At 38.7% G+C, this 13,914-nt stretch overlaps 1 protein-coding gene across 1 annotated transcript in view; it reads right to left on the minus strand.

Annotated features, from left to right (window-relative positions):
- syt6a (synaptotagmin VIa) overlaps positions 1-13,914 on the minus strand; it is an 82,891-nt gene continuing 68,977 nt past the window's right edge. Inside the window, exons 5-7 of the mRNA XM_084916520.1 lie at positions 13,420-13,591; positions 9,307-9,457; positions 1-6,627 (exon numbers count right to left, since the gene is read on the minus strand). Coding sequence (XP_084772646.1) covers positions 6,556-6,627; positions 9,307-9,457; positions 13,420-13,591 — 395 coding nt within the window. The 3' untranslated portion in view covers positions 1-6,555. The remainder of the gene's footprint in view (positions 6,628-9,306; positions 9,458-13,419; positions 13,592-13,914) is intronic.

A 13,914-nucleotide genomic window follows, 5' to 3' on the forward strand; every position in this document is an offset into this window, starting at 1 on the left:
TATTTTGCAGAAGTCTTTTAATCAAAGAAAAGAAAATCATGTCACAGAACTGATAACACATCATGCCCCATGGGAGAAAAAAACAACAAGCAATTTTCTGATGTGGATTTTCAGACTTTTTAAGACAAAAAGAAGGCGGTGGAAATACTGTATGCCATTTCAGTTTTTTACACAGTGGTTCACTCAGCGTTTGAATCTCCATAATGATCTAAATTCTAAAAGGAACCCATAATAGACATTTGTCTGAACTAACATTTTCTCAAACATTTCTATTGTTACAAATACAAAATGCCCGATAAAAAATTGGAAATTCAGTGCTATCGTAACAGTTGGAAGGGATATGAGATCATATCAAGAAACATTACAATATTAGGCAAAGAAGGAAGGTCTTTAAACAGTCCATAAACTGAGGCAATTGATTTAACAGATTTTATCTACTATGAAAACACACCACACTGTTAGACCATCATAAAGTACGTTTTATAAAAGAACAGAAACTACATTATAATATTTCAACACGTTTCAGATTTTACATTTAAATAAGATATTAGAAATCGATGAATATTGGCGTTAGTCTACAAAGGAATTTCACCATTGAAAACTGCGTGGATGAGAGCAAATTTCAAACATCTGTGAAAGGGGAGTTGATGCTATGATGGATTACGCCAAGCACAAACAATAATGCACTGACTCACTCTCATGGTAACAAGTGCCAATTAGAGAAATGCCACTGCTCTATAGATACTGACCTGTCCACCCATCAGCTGCCCCCGCTTTGTCATCCCAGCCTCTTACGGAAATACAGCAGTATTAAACTGCTCTCTCTGGGTAAACTTCCCATGAAGGAAATGACTAAAACAGGCCCTACTCGGTCTGCTGAATCCATCTGCTCATGTTTTGATATCTGGACCCAACTTTTCAATGACATTTTCACAGACTCTGTGATAAACAGCATGTTCATTGTACAGCAGCCTGCAGTTTAAGTATTCCTTTCCCAGAGATGTCTAGACGGTTGCGTGCCATTGCCAAGAACATTGTTAAATATGAGATTAAATTTGCTGTAGTCTGATGTTATAACACAAAATTACTATTTAATAAATGGTCCTCATGTCAGAAATTTTTTTTATCTGTACAAGCCCTACCAAATATAATCTTTAAATGTTGTCTGTCAGCCTGCATATTATCATGTCTGGGCTAAATGTCCTGATTTTAACTCCAGAAAATTCTGAAATAAATGTTTATTCTACAAAGCTAAAACAAAAAATCCCTAATTATACAATATTAGTATAGTTTTAGTTAAATTTTGTTTTTGTTTACAAAGAGTTGTGTATGAGCATGCAGCAGGTAGGTAGAAAACCACAGAATATCTTTATTAACAAGGGTAACTTGTAGTAATTAAAAATAAGAATATAGTTGCCAGAAAAAAACAGTAAAATAGTTGACTATTTTTCACAAATCAAAGTTTTGCTGGATAGCTAGCGCTCATAACCAGAGATAAAATAACATGAAAGTCAGGTTAGTATGATAAAGGAGTTTCTGTGTGGTTGAGGTCCACGTTAAAAGCAGATGCACAAGTGGTAGACTAAAAATACATCCTCAATGAGAGCAGTCCGGAGGTTCACCAGAAAGTAACCTTGAAGGAGAGATTGGCCTATTAAAAAAAAAAAGTACATTGTGGGGGGTGTCCAAATTCATAGGCTGCATCCTCCTGACGGTCTACGTGGACCGGGTCCTCCTTAGGCCGGGTAGACCGGAAGTGAGCGGCTGTGAAATTGAACGGTCCAGCCTTCAGTTTTGCGTCACCAGCTGTCTCGGTGGAGTTTAATAAACTTGGCCGTCTGCTCCTTTCTATCTAAAATATAACAGAACACTGACGTAAATTCTCGATCATTCACACTTCTGTTTAATCAGTTTTCCGTTTGACGTTTATTCAGCTGTGTGAAAACTATAACTTTAACTCAGCCAACCGGATTTACTCACGAACAAATAAAACAGTAAAAAAAGGGCAAACAATAACATTTTAAAGTTATCTAAGCGACACATATATAATGTTTAACCTGAGTAGCGAAAGACCGCGGGGGGTTTGAAAATGATGTGCGGGGAGTTTGCTGTTATCGCCCCGGCTAGCTATCGAGCTGGTGGGTAACAGACGCCTCCGAAAATGTCGGCGCACTTTTGCAGATATGCGATATCTTGATAAACCAAGCAGATATTTGAAGTTTACACTCCCACATTCTCGCCTGAAAATATCTTAAAAGTTTATTTTGTGACCCAGAAAGATTAATAAGAGTAATATTAAAACTTAGTAGCGGCCGCCATTGTTGAAAACTGGAATTGGCTGGGCCACACTATGAATTCTGGGACATGGTGGGCCAGGAAGGACATGCCCGACCCATCCTTCAAATTCGGGGAAAATGAGGACGCAATTGTCGGCTGCATTCGGAGGAGTCTACGAATTTAAACAGCCTTTGTCGCGTCGCTGTGACGTAATCGGCCTACAAATGCGGCCTCAGGAGGATGCAGCCTATTAATTTGGACACCCTCTATATGTATAGCTTTTTTCCTCTCTGCTGTAAAAGGCTGATGGAGTTTTGTCGTCACCACACCTGGTGGGCAGGTGGTGTGGACATCTAAGTCTGTTTATGCGATAACTCAAGAATCACATGACGTAGGAGCTTCAAATTGATATCATACGTGCATGTACAAAACATCTTGTATAAAGTTGAATTTCGGGGACCTTGACCTTGGAGTCAAGTTTTCTGAAAATCTTGTGAATGCGGTAATTCAAGAAGGAAACCTGGGATTTTCTGATTGATACCATCTACAAAAAATCTCGGATGAGTTGGAATCTCAGTGGCCTCGGCGTAAAGGTCCATGACGAAATATTTTCAGTTAAAAAACTGCTTTTCATCTTAATAAGTGTCAAACTTGATCATGAAGAGAGCAGTCAAGGCCATGCCGGCAACCAGCTAGGAACCATGAAATGGCTTGTATTCATTTTATGTGATACTGCAATTTGTGCTTCATTTTGCTATCTGCCCTGAATAAAAAAGAATTAAATAAATAAAAACCTGCCTGCTGCAGCATACTATTCATCTTAGGTATTTTTACAAATGCACTGAAAGTTCTGGATGCTGACTTTTTCTAACTATTACATGATGGAGAATCTGTAAAAGCTCAAATATTTGTTGCATTAGATGATCTTTAACCTGTCAGCTCCTCGGTACAAAGTCTGTATGATAATTGATTGTGCTAATTTGGGAGTAATGCAGCTAACAGTCCGGAAGTTTCACGGCTTCTGAATGGTTGTAATGTCGCCTGCATGATCTGTCTAGTCAGCCCCTTTGTCTAAACCAAAAGGTATCATTTCTGGGAGTGACAGAACTTCAGATTATGTCATATTGTGTGATCCATATGAGAAAGGACAGTTTAGATAATTTCCTGATTTGGTTCTCCTGACATTGTTTAAGTACTTGTGAGAAAACTAATAAAGTCACAGAAATCAGGGCTGAAGAATTTTAAGAGTTAACGTTTGGGGATTAAACAATAGACTGTAAATAAAAGATGAACGTAGCCTCCTTGTTTGAAAAGTGAAGCCAATATGGAAAGTGCCTTAAGCAAGTTTTCTTCCAATAAATAGTAGAGGCTGACTCATCAGGTTGCAAGTCTACAGGAAGAAAAACCCTTCTGCTCACTGAGTCTCAGTAAACCTCTTGTCAAATTTGCCACTAGCATTTAAAACAATAAAGCAGAATGTGCTTTATGTTGGCCTAGGCTATGATTGATGAGCAGTATTTGGGTCATTACTCCAAAGTAATACATTACACATTTCTCATTAATTTCCTCATAAGTAATGTAGTACATTACATAATTACTCATTCGGGAAATTAACTGGTTACACTACTTGCTAAATTAATTTTGTGTTTTCCTTTAATAATCAGCTAACTATATAAACCCAAAGCTATAATGCACAAACTGACACAAATCCCTGTCTCACTGAGGACAAACATATCAGATCTGCCTTTTAGTGTCACCTACAAACACAGAACCTACAATGTGCTTTCTTTGCTAGCTTTTGCATTAGCATGCTATCTGTGCAGATGCCTGCAAAGAGCCAATGCTGTGTGAGCAGTACAATGTGGCTGTTTCTATTCTAGATGTAGTTTGCACTTTACCATTGCGCTCTTGTTCTTTCGTGCAATAAAAATAAAAGGAATATCCAAAGTTCCACTCCTTAAATGATGTAGACAATTCTGAGATTATCATTCCAAATCATCTGATTGTTGTGTAAATATACATTTAAAAAGCCATGTTTGATTTGTTTTGGTTTTTTTTAATTCTACAGAAAACGTGACGTTTTGGAATGTAAGTAATGACAAAATTGTAACTGTAATGTAAGTACTGAATTTAGTACACAAATATGTTACATTACTGTGATATTGAAAAATGCTATACTAATATATAATAATATTATATAACGTGTTACTTTGGAACATGGTACACCCAACACTACTGATGAGTCCCTATGAGAGTGGAGTGTTCCTCGGTTTCTCAGCATCATCCACCCTCTCTCTCAACACATAGGGCTCCAAAACACCAACACGGTAATGGTAAAAATGGGCAGCTTAAAGCTTCACAACAGGACTTTATTAACCAAAGGGTCATATCACGTTGGCTGCAGACATCTTTTATATACAGTCTATGAGCTTAACATAATTGGATATAAAAAAAAAACGAGTTCATAACTTGTTCAAGTAAGTGCTTAATTAAACTTACACAAATTTAGTATCCATTGTATGTAAGGGTTATGAGGGAGCTTGACTGAAATTGCATCATCATCACTTGTGCAGCATTGCAGCTGCTAGTGTGTTAAGTCAGTACGATAAAGCAATGCAACGATCCGTTCAAAACTGTAACTCGGTATGATGTCTGGAGTAAAAGGCAGTTGTATCAAACATATCAAAGGTGTATGTTCCATAGATACGCAGACTGCATCCATCATCTTTTATCCAACTAAAACTTGAGTTACTGTAAAGAGAGCCAATAATTACCAGGGACCATTCAAATGAATAATACTGATACAGATCAAACATTTTCTCACATCAATTATCCTCCAAATGCCACATATTACAGATCCAGCCTAATTTATCCCTGTAAATGAATCCAGCAGTATAATTAGACAGCATAAACATCAAGAAAGTTGAATGTTTCTAATGTTTTTTTCATTTAATATTTTAAATCCTTACCACCAACAAGGCTACATAAATTAAAGTCATTTTTTTAATCTAGCCTCATCATTATATTTCTCTTGTTTTTTTCTGTTTAGATAAAACATACATATGGTAACCAGCAGATGCCTGTACATAAAGCTATACACATCCACCAAAATCAAATGAAAAAAAAAACCATAAAAAACACAATATGTGACAAAAGTGTTTCTGAAAGGTGTTTTTCTCTGAAAGAAAACATGAGCGTTGGTGGGAGTTTTCACCTGGAAGAGAGGGTGAGATTGCAACATCAAACAGAGAAAGAGGTAAGGCTGTGTAAAGTGTGCTCGCATTTTCACTGTTTACAGAAACCTTTGCAGCTCCCTCTGTGAAAACGTTTGTGTGTCAAAATAATATTTTGTCTTTTAAAATCTGGCTGTGCCTTTGTGTGGTAATTTAACCTCCTACCTCTTACGCTGAAAATGGACAAAGACCCGAAAAAAATCTGCAATGTAGCCAATTTGCTCTGCTGTGAAGCCCAATAATCCTGCAGCTTTTTCTTCTTTGTCATGTAAAATGTCTGCTTTTGAAAACACACCAAAGCTGCAGTTTGTCAGGCTGACAATATATTAGTTTCAGTCTGATCCAGCCTCTCTTCAGTAAGATGGAGATCTGATACTTGCTTCTGTTAGTGATGAAACTGGAAATACAGCAAACTCAGCTGGAGCATCACAAACAATAACGAATGGTGGAGTGGTTTTATATCTAATATTTCCAAAATGCTACACTCAGCATCATTTATTCTTATACAGCTGTAGAGTTTTGAAAAAGCTTCAGATCTCTTAAGGTCTTCTCCTTTTCTGCTGAGGCCATGTCCTCAGCTTCCCTCTGTGAAACCTCCACTGCTTTCAAGGAGTGATATCCGACTGAGCTTTTTTATTTTTTTTCATCAAACGTCTCTGCAGTGCAATGTTGAATCTTCAGTGTTTAAAAAGTCTCCTGTGAGGACACCGGAATCAGCTCGTCTCAGCTCAGACGGCTCAGTATCTGCAGACTGCATGTCCGCCAAATGACTTCAGGCCATCAAAACACCCACATTTGAAATTGAGGACCCTAAATTTTAACCCGAAAACAGAGTTGGTTTTACACAACTAACTGACTGACGGTAGTCCGAGATCAGTTCTTGGGAGTGCTCTGGGACTAGACTCGAGGAAGGGAGAAACAGAGGGAGAAAGTGGGAGAGGGACACACGCTGGGGTTGTATTTCTCCTCAATCAGACAGACAGGAAGTGGTTTAGCAGGAGGACGGAAACCCCCTTCTGGGCTGCTGGGTCACAGGTGGCTCTGCTCAGGGACTGGCTGGGGGCCTGGGTGAAGGGCAGGAGCCCTGGCTGTCAAAGCTGGCTGTCCTCGCCTTCCACTACAGGGCACACAGACACAAGGCAGTGATTTATGGCACATATGTCGCTTTGCTCACTTTCAATATCGGCCAAACAAAGGTGTCAAATCAGTGTGTCAGAACATTCAGTAAGTGACAAAAAAGTAGCATGAAACCTCAACACTAAACATACAAAATCTCATCATTGTTTCTTCTTCTGTGCCTTTCTTTTATTTTCCTAAACTTTCTTTAATGATGCAAAATGTAATAGAGTCACATCTAGCTGTAAAAAGCCTTATGATTTGGCTGCAATTATAATAGAAATAAAGAAAGCCACAGTTATTATCTTTAGTGCTGGCTTGTGTATAATGAAATTTGCCTTTAAATATCCATCAAGTTTTGGAACGGCAATTTCTATAACGCAGAATTAAAAACTGAATTTGTTGCCATGGGTTCAGCAATGCTCTCACTACTTCCTAAAGTTACCATGGTTTTTAAATTTGCTTCATGTGTATTCTGATTGATAATTGCTTTGTAGCTGCATTTGCATTGAAAGTGGACATGGTATGTGTTTCCTTGGTTCTTTTTCTTATATGCTCATCAGCCAATTGATTAGGTACACCTCTCAAGTACTGGGTTGGATATCCTTTTGCCTTCCATCACCTACAAATAGGTAATGGAAACCTTCAGAGATTTTGATCCATGTTAAAATAATAGCATGACACAGTTGCTTTATACACATTGTACACAATCTCCCATGACTGTGGAGGCCATTTGACTCATCATTACGCTCAAGAAACCAAATTGAGATGATTTAAGCATGGCGTGTTATCCTACGTAAGTAACCATCAGAAGATGGGTAAACTGTGGTCATAGGGGCATAGACATGGTCAGCAGCAATACTTAAGTTAGCTGTCAGGTTTAAAAAAATTATAATCTGTTAGTTGGAGCCCCAAAATGTGCCAAGAAAATCTCCCCACTCTATTACACCACCAGCAGTAGCCTGAACTGTTGATACAATGCAGGTTGCTGTTTACATCGAATTCTGATCCTACCATCTGAATTTTGCAACAGAAATCGAGACTCACGAGAGCAAGCAACATTTTCCCGAATCTTCTTATCCAATTTTGGTGAGCCTGCATAAACTGCAGCCTCACTTTCCTATTCTTAGCTGCCAGGAGTGGATGAAATGCAGAGTTTGTTCTAGATTAAGAACCAGCACAAGCCTGGTGGGAAAGCTTTAGTAGAGATGTTATTTGAGTTACTGTTGCCTTCCTCTCAGCTTAAAGCAGTTTGGCCAGGCAGCTCTGACCTCTGGCATAAACAAGGCATTTCTGCCCAGAGAATTACCACTCACTGGATGTTTTCTGTTTTTCTGAGCATTCTCTATAAACTCTACAGATGGTTGTGAGGGAAAAATGCCAGTAGATCAGCAGTTTGTGAAATGCTCAGACCAACCAGTCTGGCACCATCAACCATTTTCAATGTCACTTAAATCACCTTTTATCCCCATTTTGATGCTTACTTTTAGCTTCAGCAGGTCCTCTTGACCATGTCTATATGTCTAAATAAGTTGTTCTGATGTGATTGAGTGATTAGGTATTTGTGCTAATGAGCTGTTGAACAGGTGTACCCAATGAAGTGGCTGGTAAGTTTATATACAAAGGGGAAAGGCAAAGGGTAACTTTTGAATAAAGCCTTTATGTAAGTAAGCTGTTCTAAAAGCTCAGTTTTATTTTTTTCTACTCTTGGCTCCGTATGATGTCAGGAGGAAGGGATTTCTGTAATGTACAAATCTGAGCCAGTTTGATCATGGGAGACCAACCCAAGTACAATTTCAAAATTCTATTATTGAGGATCAGCCAATCGGAAGAAGCTTGGCTTAAAGAGAAGCTCATTAGAGACAGTGGAACAACTGACAGGCTTCACCAAAGCCCGGTATAAGAAACGTAGGGATTACTTTCAGTCTGAGAATGAAAATATGGAGCTATAGTTTTAGGATAATAGGCCCCCTTTGAAAAAAACTGGAAACTTCAAAAAAGTAACAATAATTAGAATATTTTACAGAAACCAAGCAAATATTTTCTATGTCATTATAATCTTTGGTACACATGTAGCATAATTCCAAGTTTTGACTTCCTACTTGTGAGGTACACATAAAAAGTAAAACTGTGCTGCTTTTTAGTCACTTCTTAACTTCTATTTGTCAACGTCTTTCTTGCTGATTGTGCTAAGCCAATTTATCTATTATTATTTGTTGTTTATACGATACTAATGCATGTGCCGACAGCTATCATTGCACTAATCGATTGGTCAAGAAGAGTTCCAGGTCCAGGAAGTCCAGGTTTTACAACAATCATGTTTTTTGATGGTTTATGGATTTTTTTTGCTTTGGTTTTTAGAGATATCAATATTATCATAAAGAGTATACTTAATTACCTCAATAAGCAGTTTTCCAGTGGCTGCTCCAAAGTGTATTGATGAATGAGCCAAATTAGACAAACAACTAACTTTAAAGTTAATTTGCAAAGCGCTCCGTGGACTTGTGACTCAAACCTCAAGCAGCATCTTTCTTCAAGTCTCTCCTTCAGAGCCCTTCACAGTTTGAATCCTCTTCCCTATAGCAATGTTCCTTAAGTAGGCTGAGAATTACCAGCGAAGCACCCTGATACCTCATCCAAAATCATAAACACGTACAGAATAATCCATCCTCAAACTTACCTCCTTCTCAGATTTCTTGGGCTCCAGCAGGGGGTGCCAGTGTGCAATGGGCTTCCGCGGATAGGCCAGCATTTCGTTCCAGTGGTCCCTGCCAAGTCCCTCAGCACTGCATCCGACCCTCATCACACCAATGATCTCATTATGACCTACCCTGTAGGGACACACGCATACTGGTATGAATGCGTCTGATTTAACTTGAGTTGACATCTCATACATCACATTGTTTATAACTGTAAGACGCCCATTCTGTAATCAGAGGAGACACAAATCTGAGTGTGGTTGTCCTGCCGATTGACGCGGTGGATCTGCAGCTGATCCGCTCTGTGGCAGAAGAACTGACTCGCTTCAGAGCTGATCTCTGCTCTCTTAACAATGTGAAGTGTAAATGGAGGAAACACATAATCCCCGAGATTATTAACAGCACTGGATTTTCTCCTTGCATAATAGCAGATTGTAAAGAAAGCACTTGGGGCCGCACCTCTAATCCTGGTACTGCTCTGTTAATAAGAAAGACAAAATATGATCTATATACATATATATATTTGGGGGTTTTCCCCATGAAAAATGTCTCCTACTTCAAATGAAATGATTATGTGATTATTGGATCCTGATAACTTTTTAAATTATTCCAGTCAAAAAGAAAATTTGTGTTTTAAATAGACTTTATACACCAGTATACCACTATAACGTGTATACAACACTAAAAGCATCTTCAGCTCTACTGGACCAGTAGGTGTAGGATTATAAATCAGTTTATAAGAGAAACACGTCAGGTGGAGACTAATTTGGAGGCAAAGTCTGGGCAAAGTTGTCCTGTATAGTGGATATACTGGACAAAGGATGTTGAAGGAGGAGCTGCCAGGCAGAAGACTCATGAATGTAGTGAGGCAGGATATGCAGAACGTCCATGTGACAGAAGATCATGTGATATGGTGAGATGGAGACAGATGGTCTGCTGTGGCGACTCTTAAAAGGAGAGCAGAACAAAGAAGAAGATACGAGACATCTCATATGAGGCCTCCTTCCTCCTGTCTGTACATAGATGTGAGTATTAAGATCTGTTGGTGAGGAAATGCTCTCCATTTCTAGATGATTGAAGCCTGCAGCTGTGCAATGGTCATTGGTTGTGGCAGCTTCTGATGACCTCATTAACCCAGCTTATGTCAGGCATATTCAGTAGCAGACATTATGGGAATGATGTTGGCAAAAGAGGTGTCTGGATGTGTTATGAATCCATAAAGACCTACATTACTATGTCAGTCATACCTGTTTTTGTAGTTAGTTTTGTGTCCTCAGTCAGTCACATCTCCGTGTTTGTTTGTCTTTCTGTCTTCTGTAGGTTTGTGCCTGTGTTTCTGTATTATTTATTTCCTGCTCCTGTTCTGTATTTTGTCCTACTTGCCTTATCTCGTTATCCCAGATTTGTTCCCACTGTGTCTCCCACCTGTTTCCTCTCCCCTCATTACCTGGTGTGTATTTGTTGTCTGAGTCTCCCGTCGTTCTTTGTCGCATTCTCCCTGAGGTTGTGTGCCCTGTGTGGTCTGTATTGTTTCCATAATGCCAGTTCCATATGTTCTCGGTTCCTGCCTAGTCTCAATTTTTCTTATTTTGTATTTTGCATGAGTTACAGCAATAAAGCTGTTTTTTGAGTCAAGGTTTGTTATCTGCCTCCTGCATTTGGATCCACAGTCTGCCTGTCACACAGCAACATATGACACAGACATGTGTGCCAGCATCAACCATGACTGTAGTCAGCTTTAGTGAACGAAATGGCTCTTAGAGCCGAAGTGAACGAGGCGAGCCGGCTCCTTATTGCGAGCTGTTGGGGGTTTTTTGGGTTTTTTTTCTTTCTCACACCCTCTCTCTCACACTTTTTTTCGCTTCACTCCACACGCGAGCCTTGTGCTTTGCGCTGGGAAGGGGGGGCAGTAGTTACACTCGCAGTAGCACAGGAACAGAGCGGGAGGGAGAGAGAGAGAAAGAGAGCCAGGGACAACAACGTCACAATAGAAAGGTATAGTAATCATCCACAACTATTTTCAGTTGCGGATGATAAAGGATTCAGAAAGTTTATTCATGCAGGCCCATATGACAGAGAATGTGCATGTTCTTTTTGTTTTCTTATTTTAATTTATATTTAATTGTGTTGTGGTTTGCAGTGTTTTGTGTTGTTTCACTTTAAATTTGTTTAAAAGGAAAAAGCTGAAAAGTTAAATAGTTAAAAGCTGAACTGTGAATAGTTGGTTTTTGTATTATATGATTTATTTATTACATTTTATGTGGACTGAATAAATAAAAGTATATTTACGGTGGCCGCTACAGACAAAGCACGTAAAAACTCCAAAACACGTACAAAAGACAACAGAAGTGCTCCAGGATGCAGGCGCAATGTTGAGCTTTTGTTACCTAGTGGCTACACAAGCCAGGAAGTACCAACGACCGGATTTGGTGTGTGGCAGTAACAGGTAAATTAACTTTTTTTTAAAAATTATTTAAATATATATGAGTGCTTGTGTATAAATACACAAACAATACACTTATGCTTTCAATTGTAGAATTTAAGTGATCTGGGTAGCTCTGTTTTGGAAGTTCAGTTAACGCTAGAAATGTGTTTTGGAGTTTGTACGTGCTTTGTCTCTAAGGGCCACCGCATATATTTATATATAAACATATATAAATAAAACCACTTTTTTTTACATTAGTAATTCCTTTTGTGCATAATTTTATATTATTATTGATTAATAATAAATTAATTAAAGCAACAAAACAACCTGAAGAGCCAGTTCGGAGCCAAAAGAGCCGGCTCTTTTTAGTGAGCCGGAAATCCCATCACTAGTCAGCTTCAGTCAGTTGTGGCACTAATGACAATGTTGTGCTTTTGTGGTCTGAGGCTGCCTTGAAAAATGCAAACTGAACCAATTCTGAGGTGTACAAGTAATATATAAATTTGTATTTTTTTTTTTAACAAAACTAAATAACATATAAACTGTAATTTATATGTGCCAGCAAATAGATACTTAAAATCCTGTTCCTATATTTTAACTTTCAGGTAAGCAGAAACAAATCTATTCACCTGCAGCAGCTTTCTAATGTCAAAATCTGCACTTGCATGATTCTGCACAAGTAAGATAATCTTTTATTAATTTTCCTGCTGGTTTCTGGTAAACACAGACTGCTGCTAAATGTTGAACAAAGCACTAGTTACTGCAGGCCACAGAGTCAACCTGCATAACCTATTGGAAAATCCTGTATCCTGTATGGAATGGACTATTTAAGGTGTGCCAGGATGTCCACAGTTGCAGCTGCTTATGCAACTCACTTTGCAACCCACCTCCACTCCTTTATCCTTTATTTAGCACTATTTCTGTGTTAACACTTGTTACATCTATTACCACTAGCAGGAAGGCTATCACAACTACAACTAAACCGGAACTGAACAGCATTTATATCCCTTGACCCCAAGAGCCATATTGAGGCAGTCGCCCACATTTTGTCAGGTTATGCAGGATGTGAAGTATTACTTTTTACTGAGTGCGTCTGAAGAAGTCAGGAAAGGGTTTTTATTATATTCAGTTTCACACAAGTGAAAATAGGGCATGAAGCGACACAGTGTATGTGTGTCACAACCAGCTAAGAAATTACTTAAATTGTCAGATATGGCTCAAAAAACATTTGACGATCTATGGATGCATCCCTACTGAAACCCAGCTGACAGAACAGCTGCTAAAATAACACTGAAATAAAAGACAATACAGGACTTGAAACTGTAAACAAAAACAAATTTCGGCTTTCCTTTATCCTTATTGCATGTAAGAAAATTGGAACGTGTACTTTGTGAAATCAGTTATTTGGCCTGGAAATCTGCTTACATGCACATTTATTTTATTTTTTTATTTATAAGAAATTTCAGACTGCCTCCCAGCATTGCAAACATCTCCCACACAAACACTGTTTTCCTCACATTTAGTTTTCTTGGTATCTGGTCAGCCTGATCATGACTGCTGTGGGAGCTTCATATGTTCAATGAAAAGGCAAATGGATAAAAATGCATCAGACAAAAAGCCAAAACATTTTTTCACTATTACTGAATGAGCAAGTCAAGTATGTACGTACAAATCATAGTCCATGACGGAGATGTGCAGGCTGACGTGGTCCATACTGTCCGGTGGGATGTCAAAGATGATGGCCTCGTTGTAGGTGGGATTCAGGGTGTTCTTTTTAATGCTCGTCTTCTTCTTTTTCAAACGTCTCCCATCACAGATGAGCGACACTTTCACGTAGGGATCTGATAGGTGAGAGGAAAACAAGATAAACAAGGGAAAATGTGACTTTATAGTTGAATATCATTACGTTTGGACAACTTCCAAGTTGTACGTCTCTTTCAGGAGCAGCCAGAGCAGCAATTATCATGAAAGCCTCTGGCAAATTTTAAAAACAACAAAGCTTCTGTGGTTACTTTGACTGCCAAAACATCTTCAAAGAAGTCCAATGAATACAGTGTTAATAGTGTTAACATGAAAGCAACGCTGGGGGAACCAGGAATCAGTAATGTGCATAACCGTAGATGAGTGAATGTTTTATCTAACCAAAGACAAGGGGAGGCCATAG

Source organism: Perissodus microlepis, chromosome 20, assembly GCF_051167445.1.
Source record: "Perissodus microlepis isolate ML-2025 ecotype Zambia chromosome 20, ASM5116744v1, whole genome shotgun sequence".
NCBI classification, from domain to species: Eukaryota; Metazoa; Chordata; class Actinopteri; order Cichliformes; family Cichlidae; genus Perissodus; species Perissodus microlepis.